The 17,378-nt window shown below is 37.2% G+C and overlaps 1 protein-coding gene across 1 annotated transcript in view; it reads right to left on the bottom strand.

Annotated features, from left to right (window-relative positions):
• Window positions 1-15,393, bottom strand: part of LOC306762069 (unconventional myosin-Va-like) — a gene marked incomplete at both ends in the record, with an annotated part of 15,514 nt that extends 121 nt beyond the window's left edge. The window contains 40 exons of the mRNA XM_079248444.1: window positions 1-32; window positions 121-201; window positions 303-477; window positions 1,147-1,426; window positions 1,516-1,666; window positions 1,762-1,848; window positions 1,922-2,076; window positions 2,190-2,324; window positions 2,496-2,589; window positions 2,886-3,084; window positions 3,164-3,238; window positions 3,902-3,969; window positions 4,117-4,344; window positions 4,486-4,542; window positions 4,679-4,813; window positions 5,495-5,608; window positions 6,050-6,192; window positions 6,281-6,374; window positions 6,737-6,985; window positions 7,136-7,375; window positions 7,786-7,942; window positions 8,039-8,250; window positions 8,361-8,469; window positions 8,611-8,697; window positions 8,818-8,915; window positions 9,264-9,383; window positions 9,689-9,772; window positions 10,139-10,264; window positions 10,400-10,540; window positions 10,635-10,716; window positions 10,811-11,076; window positions 11,738-11,844; window positions 11,947-12,054; window positions 12,201-12,282; window positions 12,500-12,643; window positions 12,724-12,880; window positions 12,975-13,119; window positions 14,161-14,332; window positions 14,937-15,047; window positions 15,367-15,393. The exon at window positions 1-32 is cut by the window's left edge and continues 121 nt beyond it. Of these exons, the coding sequence (XP_079104570.1) occupies window positions 1-32; window positions 121-201; window positions 303-477; window positions 1,147-1,426; window positions 1,516-1,666; window positions 1,762-1,848; window positions 1,922-2,076; window positions 2,190-2,324; window positions 2,496-2,589; window positions 2,886-3,084; window positions 3,164-3,238; window positions 3,902-3,969; window positions 4,117-4,344; window positions 4,486-4,542; window positions 4,679-4,813; window positions 5,495-5,608; window positions 6,050-6,192; window positions 6,281-6,374; window positions 6,737-6,985; window positions 7,136-7,375; window positions 7,786-7,942; window positions 8,039-8,250; window positions 8,361-8,469; window positions 8,611-8,697; window positions 8,818-8,915; window positions 9,264-9,383; window positions 9,689-9,772; window positions 10,139-10,264; window positions 10,400-10,540; window positions 10,635-10,716; window positions 10,811-11,076; window positions 11,738-11,844; window positions 11,947-12,054; window positions 12,201-12,282; window positions 12,500-12,643; window positions 12,724-12,880; window positions 12,975-13,119; window positions 14,161-14,332; window positions 14,937-15,047; window positions 15,367-15,393 (5,327 nt within the window). The remainder of the gene's footprint in view (window positions 33-120; window positions 202-302; window positions 478-1,146; window positions 1,427-1,515; window positions 1,667-1,761; window positions 1,849-1,921; window positions 2,077-2,189; window positions 2,325-2,495; window positions 2,590-2,885; window positions 3,085-3,163; window positions 3,239-3,901; window positions 3,970-4,116; window positions 4,345-4,485; window positions 4,543-4,678; window positions 4,814-5,494; window positions 5,609-6,049; window positions 6,193-6,280; window positions 6,375-6,736; window positions 6,986-7,135; window positions 7,376-7,785; window positions 7,943-8,038; window positions 8,251-8,360; window positions 8,470-8,610; window positions 8,698-8,817; window positions 8,916-9,263; window positions 9,384-9,688; window positions 9,773-10,138; window positions 10,265-10,399; window positions 10,541-10,634; window positions 10,717-10,810; window positions 11,077-11,737; window positions 11,845-11,946; window positions 12,055-12,200; window positions 12,283-12,499; window positions 12,644-12,723; window positions 12,881-12,974; window positions 13,120-14,160; window positions 14,333-14,936; window positions 15,048-15,366) is intronic.
• Window positions 15,394-17,378: the final 1,985 nt, after the last annotated feature.

Raw genomic sequence — 17,378 nt, 5'->3', positions numbered from 1 at the left:
GTGGATGACTCAACCCGGTCTTTCAGAAGTCCCTGAAAATGTGAAAAAAGTTCTGAAGGATAATGACAACTGCATAGATGATAAACCTAAAAAAAATAACACAGAAAATATTTTACTCACCTTAATAGTTGTGATGAAAGTCTTTGACACTCGCTCTTCAAACTCAATCACTGGGGTGTACAACGTCAAGATTTTAACAATCTGCCAGGAAAAATAGAAAGTGGTCAGACACTGTATATATGCAATATATTCACAACATTATGTGTTCAGATTTAGACGGTTGAGCTTTTCTGATTCTGGACCTGTTCTGTAGTGAGTGCACTGCACATGTTGCAGATTGCTCGGGCATCTGCTTCTGTGTTTTTCTTGATCTGTAGAAGCTGTGCAGCCTGTATGAGAGGCTCCAGAGTCTCTTTTGCACCACAGTCTGTAAGCTCCCGTTCTGTGAGCCATTCCTCCAGCTGCCAAACATTGTACCTGAGGCCATACAGGAAATGAAGAAAAACATCTACATTAAACCCCTTTACAACAAGAATATTACACAGTGTCATCAATTCTGTGCCAACACAATATTAAAAACTGTTTTGGAAGAATACTGTGTTCAGTTGTTATGAAAATATTTACAATACTTCCATGTGGTTTAATGTAATTAGGACAAACGTGGGCTTTATTTCATTCAATGTGAACATATAAGCTAGTTTCAAATCAAGTGTTGGATTGAGATAACTCATTTATGGTATACGTGATCAACTGTGCTTTTGTTTTAAAATGAAAACTTCAGAGAAAATTAGGGTTTGAAAATCAAAGACAAATGCAATATTTAGATAATTACTTAGAAACATTAAGTTCTTTGTAAGACTTTGACTTTCAGATATTTAATTATAGAAATATGATCATCCCAATTATCCAAGACTGGTCACTACTATGAGTGAACATGAGTTTCTCTGGGGCCCTGTGATGAACTAGCTTCCTGTCCAGGGTGTATTAGTCCCCATTATCCCAAACAGGATGGAGGAGGAAAAATGCAATAAGCACTTACATGTCAATCAGACCAAAAGCCATGTATGAACAAAATCAATAAATAAATAAATAAATACTATTCATAAGCTAAGTACAATATCAGGACCAATGTATTCCTTGTAGTACCTGATCTGCAGGCCTTTGCTCCATGAGCACATGTCCTTTCGCAGCAGAAGGTGATTGAGTGTGACCGCACAGATGATGTAAAACTGCTGCTTGACCACCTGTTTGATGAGATCTAAATCCATCCCATTCTGAGTCATGATGGTGTGGAAGAAGCTGAGTCGCTGCACGAGAACTTCTACAGTCACCGCCTCCTCTGGGAAACTGGTGCTTCTCTTCCTCAAACCTGTTGGCTTGGACCCTAAAACACCCTGTACTGTCTCATGCTCCAGCATGCTGGCCACTAAACATAAGGCAGACATTGAGAGAAACCTCTGACTTTAGAAGAATATGATGTTAGTTACCACAGAGAGTGAAACAATGTTTTCTTACCTATAAGGGGTTGCAGGACGTTCTCCGTGCATTTAATGAGCTGACGGTAAATTTGGATGGCCAAATCACCAAAAAGCTGATGGTACTCTGACAGTTCAAAATTAATCAGGCAATGCTCGTTCTGCTTCGGAGTGTTGTGCATCATAAAGACCTACAGGACAGAGGGATTGTATATCCATCCATGTTTAATTAAAGCATAGTTAGAAATGTTAGCATAAAGCAGATGTCCCATCTGATTAAGCTCACCTCATCTCCACTGTACTGCTTCAGACAATTCATTAACCTGCATGAGTTGGCCAGCCAGAAGGACACCACTTCAAAATCCTTTTTCTTCTGCACAAAAGTGTAAAATTATGTTAAAGCAATCAGTCATGTTATTTTCATGGATCAAGGTTAAATAACACACCTTTATGACTCCTTTTATGCTGCTGATGGTAGAATTGAGCAGAGTGCTGACTCTCCTCTCATCGTTCACACTGTCTGCATATCGTAGGCACATGAAGATGGTGTAGGCCGGCAGACCCGGAATGAAGCTGACAGCAACACCTCGAGGCTTCAGATCTGAAGATTGCAACATTGTGGCATTATGCTGAAGTACCGTTTCCACAATGGATTACATTTTTCTTTAAACTCTGAAATAAAAGAAGTGTGTACAGAACAGCAACCTGGCTCACCTATGACCAGATTCTTTAGCAAGCGGCTTGCATCACTCTCCTTGTACTCCAGGATGCCCTGGTACTCCTTTTCCTTGCGGGGGATATTCACTGTTCTGACAGGAGTGCTCATCAAAGCGGCACTTCTTGTTTGTGCTAAACAGCAATGACATCATTTGAGAATAAATTATCTGTTTAAATAATCTTGAATATAAGTAGATCTGACCCCCCCCCAATGTGCCAATCGCTATGTAAGTCGCTTTGGATAAAAGCGTCTGCTAAATGACTATAGAATAGAACATGTAAAGAGAGGTTTTCTTGGACTACCTTCAAAGTCTTCCACTTTCTTCATGTAGAATTTAAGTTGTTTCTTCAACTTTCGTATGGCTTTGTCTTGTTTTTCTTGATGCTCCATTTGTTCCTGAAATTAAGTAGTGAGAGAAAAAAATGCTTAGAAAATGTTTGTAAAAAAAAAGATTTTTAAATCAGGAGGAAAATAAAGAAAAAAGTGCCACACAAACATTAACACATGGCAGAGAAGAAGGATTTTTTTCTGCAAATCTAAAAATATACTGAATGAAAAAGTCTAACATAGACTTAAGTTCGTAACCTCTAACCTTTTATTTAGTTGAAGCGCTGCATGGTGAAAATACTGTACAAACACAATAACAAAAGACACATTGCTTGAAGGTCTGAACAGCCAATGTGCAGACTTACTAGGTTCTCTTTGGTAAGCCGTGTTATCTCATGCTTCAGGCTTGCCTCAACTCGAGCACCTTTAGGTAAGAGGAGGCTCTCAGCTAACAGTTTTTGCTGCTGTTCCTTTTCATCCCTCAACTTGTTTACCTCTTCAACCAGCTTCCTGTACTTCTCATTGTGATGATGCTCCAATTTCTGCATCTGGCTCTCCAGAAGCCTGCAGGAAGAAGTGATAGGATGTAGTTCCATTGAGCATAAATGTGTTCGAATGCATGCTCAGATTATTAGATTATTACCTGTTGGTCTCTTTCAGACCTTCATAGGCAAGCCAGAGCTCCCCATCTTCATTCAGTGTATGAATGTCAGTAGACCTGGACAGAAACATTACAACGTGGATGTAAAACAGCTGAGCAGAAACAACAGGAAGATGTTTACTTTTACAAGCACAGTAACTAGCTCTGTTGTTAAAAGAAAGAGAAATGCAAAATAACAGCAAAGTACGACTTTTAACACCAGTTTTAATATCACATTTAACACCAGTTTTAATATCACATTTAACACCAGTTTTAATATCACATTAAAGGCATAAAAATAAAAACTTAAAATGATCTTTGTTTTTAATATAGTTAATAAAGAACAAACCTTCAGTGACTTGCAAATCATTTCATTCTGTCATTTACATTTTTCATTGTGTCACAACTCTTTTTGGAAACAATTTAACAAGAATTAATCCAACTGGGATTTACATAAGCAGCAGAAACGGCAAAACTGGTTCATTTAAAAATGATCTTGTTTTTATTTTAAATTATAAAACAACTTGCAGGTGATTTTAGTAGTCAAAGTCTTTTGATCATAAATAGCTGAAAAGGCTCATTCAGATAGAAAAAACAATTGAATTTAATCAATTTCTACATATTATGTGGCTTTTCGGTCATTCAATAATTCCTTTGCGAATGCCAAATTCATTCTGCTTCAGGTTTTTTAAGATCTGCTGGCTAGCATGCATAAAATACATTTAGCCATGTGGGTCTTACCTGCCAACATCCTGGAAGGAGGAAATTTCACTGAGGTTTAACTTCACAGTTTCTCCCAGAACAGAGTCCTAGACACCAGTTAAAAGGTTTTATTATTATATAATTTGACATTATCATATTTATTCATAAAGTTCTATTGACCGTTTTGTCAAAGCATCAAATTTGAATTGACTTATATATATATTAGGATAGCAAATATAAGCACAAATTCTTACCCTATGTTTAAGAGCCTCTTGACGAACCATATGCGATCGGAGGAGCAGCACTTCTTCTTTTCGCACCTCCAGCTCATCGTTGGAGGAACTCAGTTGCTCCAGTAAAATGTTGTAGGGCAGAGAGCCAGGGGCAGGGGGTGCTACTTCACTATTCTCATTGGTCAGAGACTTCCGTAGCTCATTTAGATCCTGCTTCAGTTTCTTGTTCTCAGACTCCAGTTGTTGTCGCTGCATTAAAATAATTCATAAAATCAAACATCCTCGATGTGTGTTTTATCTTTTGTTTTTTATTATGTGAATACAAAAATAATTCATCATAGTATTTTCAAAGGTACTCTAATTGCTAAACCCTGATATACTAAGTCATACCTTCAGAGTTTCCAAATCCAGTTCTGCTCTACCAACTGTTTTCTGCTCCTCCTCTTCCTTTTTTTTAGAAAAAGATACACAATGTCATAAAGTGTGTAACAAAAACAATTAAAATCTCAATAATAGACATAAATCACCTTCTATCATTTTAAATAACTTTAGATTTTTCCAATAGGAAAAGGGAAATTCATACTTTTGCCTTTTGCAGTTGGGCTTCTTCTCTTTTATCCAGCTGTTGCCAAAGTGAGCGATTTTCCTGCTCCAGTTCCTTTACTCTTCTCTGGAGCTTGAGAAGAATGGGCAGATCCACTGTTGTCTCAGCCTCATCCTGACAAAACACAGCAAGGACTAGCAGATAAATCTCTTCTCAGTTAATCTAGAATGCTGCACTAATAGGATTATAATACAGAGAGCATAAGAAATTCTTCCCATAGCTGGTCCCATGGGTGAACATGATTATCCTTGTAGGTTAAAATATTCAAAACATTCAAATATATCTATCTATATCTATATCTATCTATCTCTCTCTGAATAAATATATATATATATATATATTATATATATAGACATATATATATATATATATATATATATATATATATATATATAGACATATATATATATATATATATATATATATATAGACATATATATATATATATATTATATATATAGACATATATATATATATATATTATATATATAGACATATATATATATATATATATATATATATATATATATATATATATATATATATATATAAAATATGGAACCATTGAAATGTTCCTAGTACTCAAACCATTCTTCTGATCAAGTAATTAATTTAATTTAGAAAAATTGCTCATAAAGTCACCTAGTGTTTTATTTACAATATTGTTGATAGTGTTCTGACAATACTGTTAATCATATCCTAATATAACACTATTTAGTGTTCTACTTCTTGTCAATACAGAAAATACATGCAGGTTAAGTAACCATTTTATAGAGTGAGTGTTTCGTACATTACCTCTGTTTGAATGGAGCTGTCTTCCCCCTCTGTAGAGTCGAGGCTCTGAGAAAACTCAGATGAGTTACTGCTGTAGTTGGAGTCTGTCCTTTTTAGACTAGATTGGTTTGAATTCTAGATAAGAGTGAGAGGAAACATTTAAGATTGATTTAATTATTATTTGACTGAAGACTTTAATAAATGTAAGCAATACTGTAGACCTTTTTAAATATAATGTCGCATGAAATTGATTTAACTGTTAAGTTAAAACACAAAATGGATTGTTTACAAGATGAAAGGAGACTGAAAGACTGTAGCTGGGCTTGATTTTACAAAAACTGAACAATCAGGTGCAAAGTTGCTCCATCATAAGATTTTTTTTCCTTAAATTTTACACAGTTTATACATTTAACTTGATGTTCTGATGACATTTAGCCTTTTCTTGATACTAGAAACTGACTTCAGTAATCCCATCATGTGAATGTGCATCTGCCTCATGATTGTATCTGTGGCCCTTTAAACCTATCCGACTGATTCATGGTGCCGTTCAAAGTGAAGTAAAAACAAGTTCCTTACAATGTTGGAGCTCATTTCCTCCTTCAGGTCTCTGTGTCGTTCCTCTAGATGCAGATGTTCACTCAACAGGCTTTGGTATCGGGAACGTTCCTCAGCTAAATCCTTTTCCAGCTGTCTGGTGTTCTCAGAGTTGGTTTTAATTTCTGAGTCAGAACAGTTCTGTTTTATTTATCAACCTTTTTTAAATTCAGGCATTACTTGTAAACTGTTTAAGGTGAATTGTTCAAATACCTGTCAGTTGTTGAGCTTGTTCAAGGATTTCCTTGTTCAGTTCATCTATGTTGTTCATTAAAAAGCTGTTCTTCATATTAAGCTCATCGACCACCTGATTAGAGGACATAAAATATATTTCTGGTCATTTGTCGTATTCATTACAACGGTGAGAGCTTAAGAAAATAAAAGATAAAGTAAACAGAAAGCATAAAAAAGCTCAATGAGCAAATTGTACAAGTTCATTGTTGCGATTCACTTGGATTCTTCTGTAGTCAAAGGCTGTAAACACATTTTATTGTCTGCTACACACAACCATAACAAATCTGATAAAAGCTAAAAACAGAATGAGTGACTGCTCCTTTTTATTGTAACCAAATGTTAATCTATTAATCTCCCATGTTTTCAATTCAAAGAAATTTACATACATGGATATTTTTTAGTTTCCACACTCTGAAGTGACTGGAGGTACCCTACCTGTTGTGTCTGCTCCTTGTAGATCTTTGTCTGCTCTTCTAGTTCCTCCTTCTCTCTGAAGGTGTTTTCCAGTTTGTGTTGAAGGAACGAGAGCTGCTCCAGCAGTGAGGGAACTTTCTCTGCTTTGGCTTTGACTTCCTGCTCTGATCTACGTAGGTTTTCTATTTCTCTGTTCTGTCTTTCTCTCTCATTAGTGTGGGTCTTCTCCAGAACAACCAGCCTCTCACTGAGCTCTCTGTTTTCTTTATGCTGCAGGGAGAGATACAGACACATGCTTTGCATGTGATGTGACAACTCCCAATGACCCAATGCTTCTTCAGCTACATTTTTTCCCATGTTGTTATGATTCCACAGTAAACTCCAAACAAATCTAAACACCCATGCTCACACAACACTCACCTGCTCATTTATCTTGTGCTGCAACTGCACGATCTTGTTTTCCATGCCAATGTTAAGCTTCTTGAAATGCTCTACAGAACGTGCCTCTACTTTCAGCTTTTTGAGCTCTCTCTTTGCCATCATGCGACGCACACAGCTCTGTAGCAGGACGATGGCCATTAGGGTGCGCTTGTAATGCTGCTTTCCAAGCCACCCTCTCACCCACCTCTGAATGACCACTGCCTTTTGCTCAAACATCAACTGTGAAAGAAATATAAAAGGTTACATGGTGATGACAAGGTTCTTTTAAAAGTTGACAATGTGATCATTTCTAAACAACGTGTTAATTTTTCATTTTGGGTTTCTGTAAATTACCCATCACACCTCAGCAACATCTCTATCAGAACCAGGAACATCTGGGCTTTCTTTGAACAGAAACATTTCCATGTTATGTAATAGAGGCATCTATTCTTCCATTAAACCGCCATCTTTTATGGACATATCAGTATTCGACAATAAAATGACCTGTTGAGCTCCTGAATTCAAACTCAAAAGTTAACATATTGAGGGCTGCTGGAATTATTTTAATATAAACTAATTGTATTAATCCAACCAAATTGTAAAGGAGACTTTAATGTGGAATAATGCTTTTTAATGAAGCTTGTCGTTACCTTGTAGTACTGCTTTCTTGCTTTGTAGGCCCTCCACATGCTTTGTATAGTGATAGCTGCAGAGCGCTGCTGCAGGTAGCGTCTCCTCCTCACCCACATTCGCACATTGCGCTGAATTACAACAGCGGCTCTGATTTGTCGAATAAACTTGACGAAACTAATTTTTAAAAAAAAATCATTTCAGAAAAATGCTTTTAATATTTTGAGTGCTTCTTAACACTGAATCTTGCCATCAGTTACCATGTCCACTCACCTGCGTGCCTGGTGACCTCGTACATGTTTCTGAATGGTGACGGCACACTGTCTCATCCTCAGATACTTTTTGCGGGCCAGCCAGCAGCGGATAGTCTTCTGGATGCAAACACACGCCATACGCAGTTTGTCTGAGCGAAGCTTCTCCAAGTAAGCCACTTGACCAGCCCTGAAGAAGATTTTGTTTTTCCCAAACTGATATTTCTCCTGGTCCTAGGAACAAAATATAAAACACAGTGGGATATGTAATATGTCATATTTAAACAAACACAGAATTGACTGACAATTGTTATTGACAGGAGAAGAATTTAATCATTTTATACCTTTATAAGTTTTCCCAGGAGATTTTTGCAAGCCTGTTTTTTATCCGGGAGTGCATCCTTTTGCTTCATGAGGACACAGTAACGACTGAAGAATTCCTGGTAGGTCCATCTGTAATGTTCATAACAATGTTATGAAGACAAATTGCACGCATAATGTCTATAAGCTTACGTATTACAAGAATTAAATTGTTTCTGCGACTGCACTCTATACCATAGGCTGATAGTTATATGCCTGGCGCTGATACGCTACCTAGATGGGAAACCTGCTGCTGAGATCCGGATTGTTTCCAGGATGCCACATGCCCGAAGCTGCTGCACAGCTCTCACAGGGTCTAAGCTTTACATAAGAAAAGATAGAGATGCTTATTAAAAACAAAAAAAAAAATAAAGACTACACAAGCTTTACATCTGCAGTTAAAGATGATTTTATGAAAAAGAAAATTAACTAAATCCTCACGTGAATGGAGCTTTATGGTCATTTGGTTTGATGCAGCGTACATAGTGAGGGGTTGTAGCATTCAGTGTGTCCATCAGGAAATGTAGAGATTGTCGAAACTGAATGAAAAACAGAAATATAACGAAAAGCAGAACTTCTTGGTAAGTAAACATTTAAAAATGTGTGCACTAAAAAATAAACTTAGACATCTAATTTCCAAATGCTTTGCTCAAGGAGCATTGTTATAGTTTCTTTAAAAAAAAAGCTACTAACACTGACTTACTCTAAAACCTTTAGTTTGAAAATCATTTTTCAAACCTTCTCCACTAGGATACAAGGAAAACAGATAAGTCTGTGACCAAATGTAATTTTGCTTCTCTGTCATTTATTTATTTATTTTATTATTATTTATATTTATTACTTTTGTGTTATTATTTTATTATTTTTTTATTATGTCATGCTCTCACCTGTAGTCCAACAGTCTTTCTGTTTTCCTTCTGGGTTGGCCCAGCTCTTCCACTGGTTAGCTTTTTAAAGGACCCTGTTCCCTTGTCATCATCCTCAAACAGCTTCAGCAGTAAATCAAACTGAAACAGTTTCAATGGCAGCAACAAAACACAATTTTGTAAATCAACAGCAGATGGCAGTGTTTTCTATCCAAAATTCAAATGTGACTCTGTTTCCTCCAATAGTTCTGTCTGAACAATTCAAGGGTGTGTGCCCACAAACTTGCCACATAAAAATTACTAGCAGTTATTTGGTTCTGGCTTCTTGGCTGGCAGGAGAGGTGTAAACACTGATTTCCAATGTCTTACTTTGGCCTTCACATGACAGACTTACTGGGATAATGCTAAGGAAAAAGTTTTACGAAGTTGAGGGCATTTTATTTCACCTTGCTCTTTTTCAGCACATTTATCTGCTCCTCATTGACTGTATCCTTATTTTTCTCCAGGAAGCCGACACACTGGTATTCCACCTAGACACAAAGGATCTGGTCACACAGTGTTCTTTGACTGCAAGAGCAAAGGTAGTGCAGAGACTGAGAAATACCAATTAGTACAGTTTCAATAAACAAATCTTCAGCTGTGGTAAACTATAACCCAAATTAAAAGTCTGTTGTAAACTACACAGGAGTAATTATCAGTCTGTGAAAGGGGGAACACGTGTGCATGTATTTGAACCCCTGAGCAGTCTCATCTTTTCCAAATGAAAAGTGATGAGACACCTGAAGACCTGGAAAAAAACCCAGATACAAACACAAAATATAAAAGTCTTCTTTTGTGGGGAGTGTAAACCACTAGTTCAACACAACCTCTGCACGAGCCACAGCATTGTGTTTCACCTTGTCAGCAAAGTGGTGGATGATGAAGGCTTTATTTGATAACCTGGGTTTATCAAAGTGAGTATTCTGCTTCAGAAGGGTGTTGTACAGCTTCTGAGCCCATGTGTCGTCACAACCTTTGGGCATCTGTGGAAAGAGGAAATGCTGACGCATCAGTTAGTCATGGCATTACTCATAACCTCCACACTTGGTGTGGTGGAGAGTCTAGAGAGTTGTGGGCAGATTTTCAGTAAGAAAAAAAAGAGCAGGATGCCTTTTTACCCTGCACTCCTCATCCAGAAGGTCCAGGACACCGAGCTTGGCCTCAATGAGATTAATGCAGGGTTGGTTATCGTAGAAGTCAATCAATGTCCAAGGAATCTCCTCTTTCATGTATTCATCTTGCTCCAGTTTGAAAACATGCTGGAAGAAGTAGCAGAGAATTTTTTTTTTACATGTACAGCATGTTCTGACAAAAAAGGGGAAAAAAACCACCTGAGCAGAAACAGAATCATACCAGGTTGAACTGTTGCTGCAGCTTCTCGTTGGCATAGTTAATGCAAAACTGTTCAAAGCTGTTGACATCAAACGTTTCAAACCTGAAGAAAAATGTACGTTTGAATAAAAACACCACAGATGGTTAATCTGTTGAGTATAAATAGAAAAACAATTAACTAACTTAACAAAACATACCCATAAATGTCAAGCACACCAATGAATGAGTATTGTTTCACTGCAGATTTTAAGGCATCGTTTATACAGTTTACGATCCAGTTGAAAAGCCTGGCATAGATGTGTTTGGCTAGGGCATCTCGGCTATGGACAGCATTCATCTTGGAAACAAGCTTAACAAAGGTTTCTGTGGTCGTCTTTAATTTCCTGTGACATAACCAATGGGACATTTCTGCACAAGGCACCCCCATCAGCTCACAGAAAGTTATCAAGTGGGCATCATCTGGCTGGAAATACATGAAATATAATCAATAATCATTATTCCAGACACATTGGTCCATATCAGTAATTAATAATAAAAGAAAAAAAACACATTCATATACAGACACATAGCCTATATATACACACATAATAATTATAAAAATGGCCGTAGAGAAAAATATTCATTCCAGTGCTTCCAAAGACAGGAGAAATACCTTGTGTCACTTAATTTTGGCTCAGTCATAACCATTACAATTACATTTTTTGACTCCCTTAATCGACACATAAATCTATACATGAAATTCCTCAGCACAGCATGAAAGGTAGGAACCTTATTTAGACAAGCATCTGACTTGCACTCGTCCATCTTGGAAGTAACAACAATATTCTAAAAGCATCATGAAAGGCCACCTGAAGCTTTTTCATTTTATCTTTGCTAGTATTACACCATAAATGAGCAGCATAAAATGGAGTACAATGCGCTCTAAAAAGGGCTATTTTCACATCCTCTGTACAAATATTAAACTTAAATATTAAACTTAAATAAAAAAAAAAACTAAAATAATGATCTCACTAGGCTCCATATCTATATAGCCTTGATACAACTTTCAGACAAAAAATGTTGACATGTAACAATTGTGAAGGACATTAGATCCAGGGTTTACAATCCAGTTGATAAGTGTTTACCAAGATGCTGCATCTGTCTGATGACTGATCTTTCACTTCCACATTACTGAGATGGAGTATTGCTGACAGAACTTGATAAATTTCCATTTGATCACTTTCACTGACTCCTATAATATTAACAACACAATAATATATTATATGATGTGTCATGCTGGGTAAATAAAAAAACAAATCATTCATATATTTTTGTAATATGTATATACTCTTACCTAAGAGTGTGAAAGCTCTCCTGGTGCTGCACAACTCTTTGGCATCATCCACTCCACTGATGGCAGGACTCTGACCCTGTTTAGTGCAGTGGAAGTCATCTGCACAGCCTTGAAGCAATAACAATACAGAATTATTATTATTATTATTATTATTATTATTATTATTATTATTATTATTATTATTATTATTAATAGCCTGTTACAACCACTCTGTAAATAATTTAAATAAGGTGAACCTACAAGTAAAAACAGACCTAGCTTGAAGGCTTTAAACTCTGGTAAATATGAAGAGGCACACAGCTGGTAGAATATATGGTAGTTTCTTTCTCCATGAGCCTTGAAAAAAACAAATGTATAACCAGAAAAACTCATGACAGCTTTACTCATATTGATAAATTAAGTTTTGAATGAAATGATTTAAAAAAATGCCTTAAAAAGAGGTGAAGATTTGTAAAAAGAAAAAAAAAAAGACAAGATATGTTCAATTTGGACAAACGTAATGTGATTTAAAACCAGTCAAGGTGTGAATGTAAAGATCTGCGCAGAAATTTACCTGAAACACAACTCTAGATTTTTCCAGTAGGTATGTTCTCATGTGAGCACCAATAATACAGTGTTCCTTGTCAAATCCAATCTCAATGTACTTTCCAAAGCGACTGCTGTTGTCATTCCTTGTTGTCTTAGCATTTCCAAAGGCCTAAATCAAATACATATGTAAGTTGTTGCAATAAATTTAATAATCTTTTCATAGCATTTCAAAACATTATCAAATATTACCTCCATGATGGGACTAGATGCAAGAACTCGCTCCTCCACATTGGCTTCTCCTGAGGAGCAGCTGACTGTGGCAAAGTAACGCATGGCATACTTAGCAGAAACTGTTTTGCCAGCTCCAGACTCACCACTTACGATGATAGATTGATTTCTTTGGTCTCTGTTTGTAAATGGGAGAACATACATGAGGTATTTGAGTGTCAGTGTAAATGGAAACAAATGGACAACTTGAAATTTGTTATGATGGACAAAACCTGGCCATCTGTTTGTATGCTTCTTCAGCCACTGCAAAGATATGGGGGTCCATATCCCCCATGTTTTGCCCACTGTAGGCATGGATGATGTCAGGCTCATAGATATGAAGGCTCTCATAAGGATTGATGGCAACCAGGACAATTCCTAAAATCCACAAAGAAGAAATTACTAAGTTGGACTTTTTGGTTATCTACCTCTGATCAGACCATATTCAAGTATCCTGAATGTTGGCTTTTATGGAGCATTATTGTCTCAAATTCACCTATTGACCTCTGGCTTAAACAAACACACAACTCTTATCTTGGCTTGTTAAGAAATAATAATTCAAATCTTTCTACACTAATGGTTTTACTTGTTTAGTTAATGGATATTATGAGAAACCGATTTTATTTACCCCCCACCTAAGCATTGCTTACTCCTCAAGTAAGTCAATAAATGTATTGAAAATTTTTACCATTGCGCAGTGCGAGGATGCTGAAAGAAAGCAAAACTAAAATGTTCTCACATCTGTACAATGTCATGTCTGAACTAGCTGCTGGACCACTCAAAGTCAGCATAAGTGGAAAAAATGCAGCCAAGTAAACTATCATTATCTACTTGGCTGGGTCTGTCTGCAGCAACAGTACCAACTTACAGGAACCCCTAAGGATCAACCCCAAACAGGTCAGATGCTTTGACTAACATCTGTCAGAATCAGCAAAATACAATACAAAGAAAAATAGACACATTTGCATTTAGACAGACACATAGATAGATAGATAGATAGATAGATAGATAGATAGATAGATAGATAGATAGATAGATAGATAGATAGATAGATAGATAGATAGATAGATAGATAGATAGATAGATAGACAGACAGATGATTGGTTTTTATCCTTCTTTGCTTATAATGTAAAGCACTTTGCACTACATTTTCATTGTGTGAAAAGTGCTTTATAAATAAAGATTGATTAATTGATAGTGTGTGTGTCTGTATGTGTGTGTGTGTGTGTGTGTGCGCATGCATGTATGTGTATACAGACAACACATTTGTATAGTGTTCTTTAAAAGGCAGTGCGTGCAATCCATCACAGCTATAATCTGCTTAACATACTGCGGATTATGTCAGCACATACAGTGAGCCAGGCTCCAAAGTCTACAGTGATAGCGATAGTGGGAGTCAAAGGAGATGAAGCTCATTACCACAATAGGTGTAAATCAACTTAGAGTCGATAAAGCGCACTTTAAGGTTGTGTAGTACTGCAGGCTCATGAAGGTAGCTGAGAGCTGTGAGGTCATTTTCCCCAACAAGGATATTAGGGTTTCTTAGAGGTGGCAGGTTGTTGGTTTTGGGGTCTATTTTGTATTCCACTGTCTGGGGGGGGAAAAAAAGCTTTAAGTATGTACAGTCAAAAGCTTTTGGAACAACATATGGATTTTAATAATATAAACAACAATAAGCTATATGAAAATAAATAGTCAAATACAAACATCTGTGTCAGTTTTACCTGAAATAAAGCTAAGATGTCCCTGGCCTGTGCAAGCTCACTCAAGATAAAACTTTGGCCTTATTTCCATAACTGACTTGCATGCCCAAACTCGACATAATAGCTGCAAGTAGCAGTAGTGTTCAAGCAAAAATGTTCAACTCTGGTGCTTTATTCGGAAATTAGAAAGGTTACTATTAGTTTTTCTAATTTGAAACCAACACATAAACCTTTAGTATTCAGTTTTGCAAAGTTGCAAATAAGAGCAAAGGGTGTTTCACTTACATGATGATGTATGCATTTCCAACAGCACAGTTGCCATCAACATTATTATGATAAGGAATTTTATGAGTCTGTTCACAGCGTTCTTGTTGGGAAACGAGTGCCTGGCTCTCTGTCAGAACATCTCACACCCATTTCCACCTCACTGCCTCCATCTCCCTGGGTGTGACTATGTGTTTATGTGCAGTATGTGGCATTTGGCTGCCTCACCGTGCCATCCTCCAGCTGCAAAGACAGCGTCAGGGCGCCTGCAGTGTAATCCTTGATGAGCTCTGCTGACTTCCACACCTCTGCTGCATCTGGAAGCCATACACGGGCATGCTGGAAGGAGGGAAAACAGGGTCATAGCTTTTCGACCAGTCTTTAAGAAAAGGGCAGCATGGATAACCTGTAGTCAGCAGAAGGCAGTGATGCGTGTAATGTAGATGGATATGGGTTAGATTATGAGGCAAGATTACAGAAAAGTCATTATTCAAAGTTATGAGGCCCAAACGTTGTTCAACAAACATGTGAAGCTCGCAAATAATCACTAGTATGAAGACATAGCGGCAGAGTTGCCTACTAATAAAATGAACTGACTATCACTGGCTAGGTAGAGAAACCCCGATGAGAAGAGGCTAATTTAATGCAGCACACTTACCTTGGAGTAAAGTTCAGAGGTTGCCATGTCTTTCCACCTGTTCAGTGAACCTTCTCTGCCATCAGGTGACACATTTTACTGACAGCCACCGAGGAAAGTCGACAACTTTTTCTGGTCTACCCTTCTTAGTTGCTGCGCTGACCGACTGGAGGACTGAGCTGCTTCCACAGTTGCCAGTCAGCTGCGCGTGCCACGACACGTTGCGCTCATGCGGGTCAAGTGTGCCCCCTAGCGGTCAAAAAGCTCCAAACAGCGTTATGGAGAATGAAAAGCTAGTTATTTAGTTATTTCGCCCACACTTTCACATAGATTTAAGATCCAGTTGTAAGGGGGCATATAGGCTATTTTGTTTCCATTGTGGTGAAATCTGAAATATCTCTGACTTGTGTCTGTCAGGAGCAAATTATCAGGATATACATGATGTATTGTTGATACTGGAGAAGAAAACCTTATCACTGTTTTCAAACAAAGCTGCATTTAAGTTCCGCAGGCCCGTGGGCAACATCTAATTTCTAAGACTGTTTTATTTATGAATTATTGACTTATCCTATCTAATCAAACATCTACACATCACTGGCATACTGCATTGCATCAACTAAAGCACCAAAACAGCTTCTACTTAAAATATTAACAACATAATTATATTTATTTTAAAAATGTATGTGGATATGCTTAGACACAGGCACTCACAATCCTGGACAGAAAATAATTCAGGTTACAGCATAATAACTGTACCTATGTTGAAGTCTCATAAACAGCCAAAACAAATGTGTGCTGCAAGGAATACCATGCTGCTTCTACAAAAATATAAAAGAAATATTGCTTCTGAAATACATCACAGCTACATCACTGTTGACAATTTGTGGTGTGGAAGTGTGGAAGACTGGCCTGATTATACATTTAACATTAGAATTTATCAATGCAATTATTAGTTGCAATTATGGGAAATAATGTTATCTTTCCATCTTATCAACCAGCATCCAGTTATTGTATACAATTTATATAATATTTTTCACATCCGATATGGCAGATTCCCTCAGAAGGACAGCAACAGATTGAGAAAAAAACGGCTCAGAAATAAAATGAATGAAATTAAATGAAATGAAAAATACTTTATTAATCCCCAAGTGGAAATTCAATATTGGAGTAGATAATTAACTTGAAGATGTCTTGTTTTGGAGGCTGATGGCTGCTGCAAGGAATGATCTTCTGCATCTTTCAGTCTTGCATCGGACCTGAAGAAGCCTCTCACTGAACACACTTTATTGTTTCTTCACTGTGTTGTGGAGAGGATGTGAAGAATCCTCCGTCATCTTCATCAGCTTGTGCAGCATTCTTCTTTGGACAATCAGCTCCAGCGGCTCCAGAGTTACTCCAAGCACAGAACCAGCTTTCTTGATCAGTTCGTTGATTCTCTTCAAGTCTCTGGTTCTGATGCTACTACCCCAGCAGATGGCTGCAAAGCTGACTGCACTCTCCACAACAGACTTATAGAAGATATGCAACATCTTGGTGCAGACGTTAAAAGACCTCACCTTCCTTAAGAAGTACAGTCTGCTCTGACCTTTCTTATAGATGTTTTCAGTGTTGCATTTCCAGTCCAGTTTGTTGTCCAGCTGAACTCCAAGATACTTGTATTTCTCCACCACCTCTCCCAAGATGGAAACAGTGTTTTGTTAGAAAATCAGATAGTAGACAGTCACTTTGACCCCCACTGGTTACCTGGCTGTTATTGCTAAAACATTTTCTATTTTCCTGTAACTTTCTTCAGCTGTACCCATTTTTTTTGTTTTATGTGTGTTTATAAATTTTATTGTGCAGAATTTAAAATCAGTTGAAGTCACCATGAGTTACCTTTGCCAGGCAACTGGAACATGAGGAAGTCCAGTATCAATGTTTTAGACCTAGCAGTTACTTAAACTTGTTTCTACTCACCTCTGGTTTTTGTTCAAGCCCCCAGTACATGTCTATTCTGGCACAACCAGGTTCTTCTCCTTGTACTTTATCAGAAC

This window comes from Telmatherina bonti (assembly GCF_933228915.1).
Source record: "Telmatherina bonti genome assembly, chromosome: 2".
NCBI classification, from domain to species: Eukaryota; Metazoa; Chordata; class Actinopteri; order Atheriniformes; family Telmatherinidae; genus Telmatherina; species Telmatherina bonti.
Note: the sequence above shows the minus strand (reverse complement) of the source record. Positions and strands in the feature narration are given on the sequence as shown.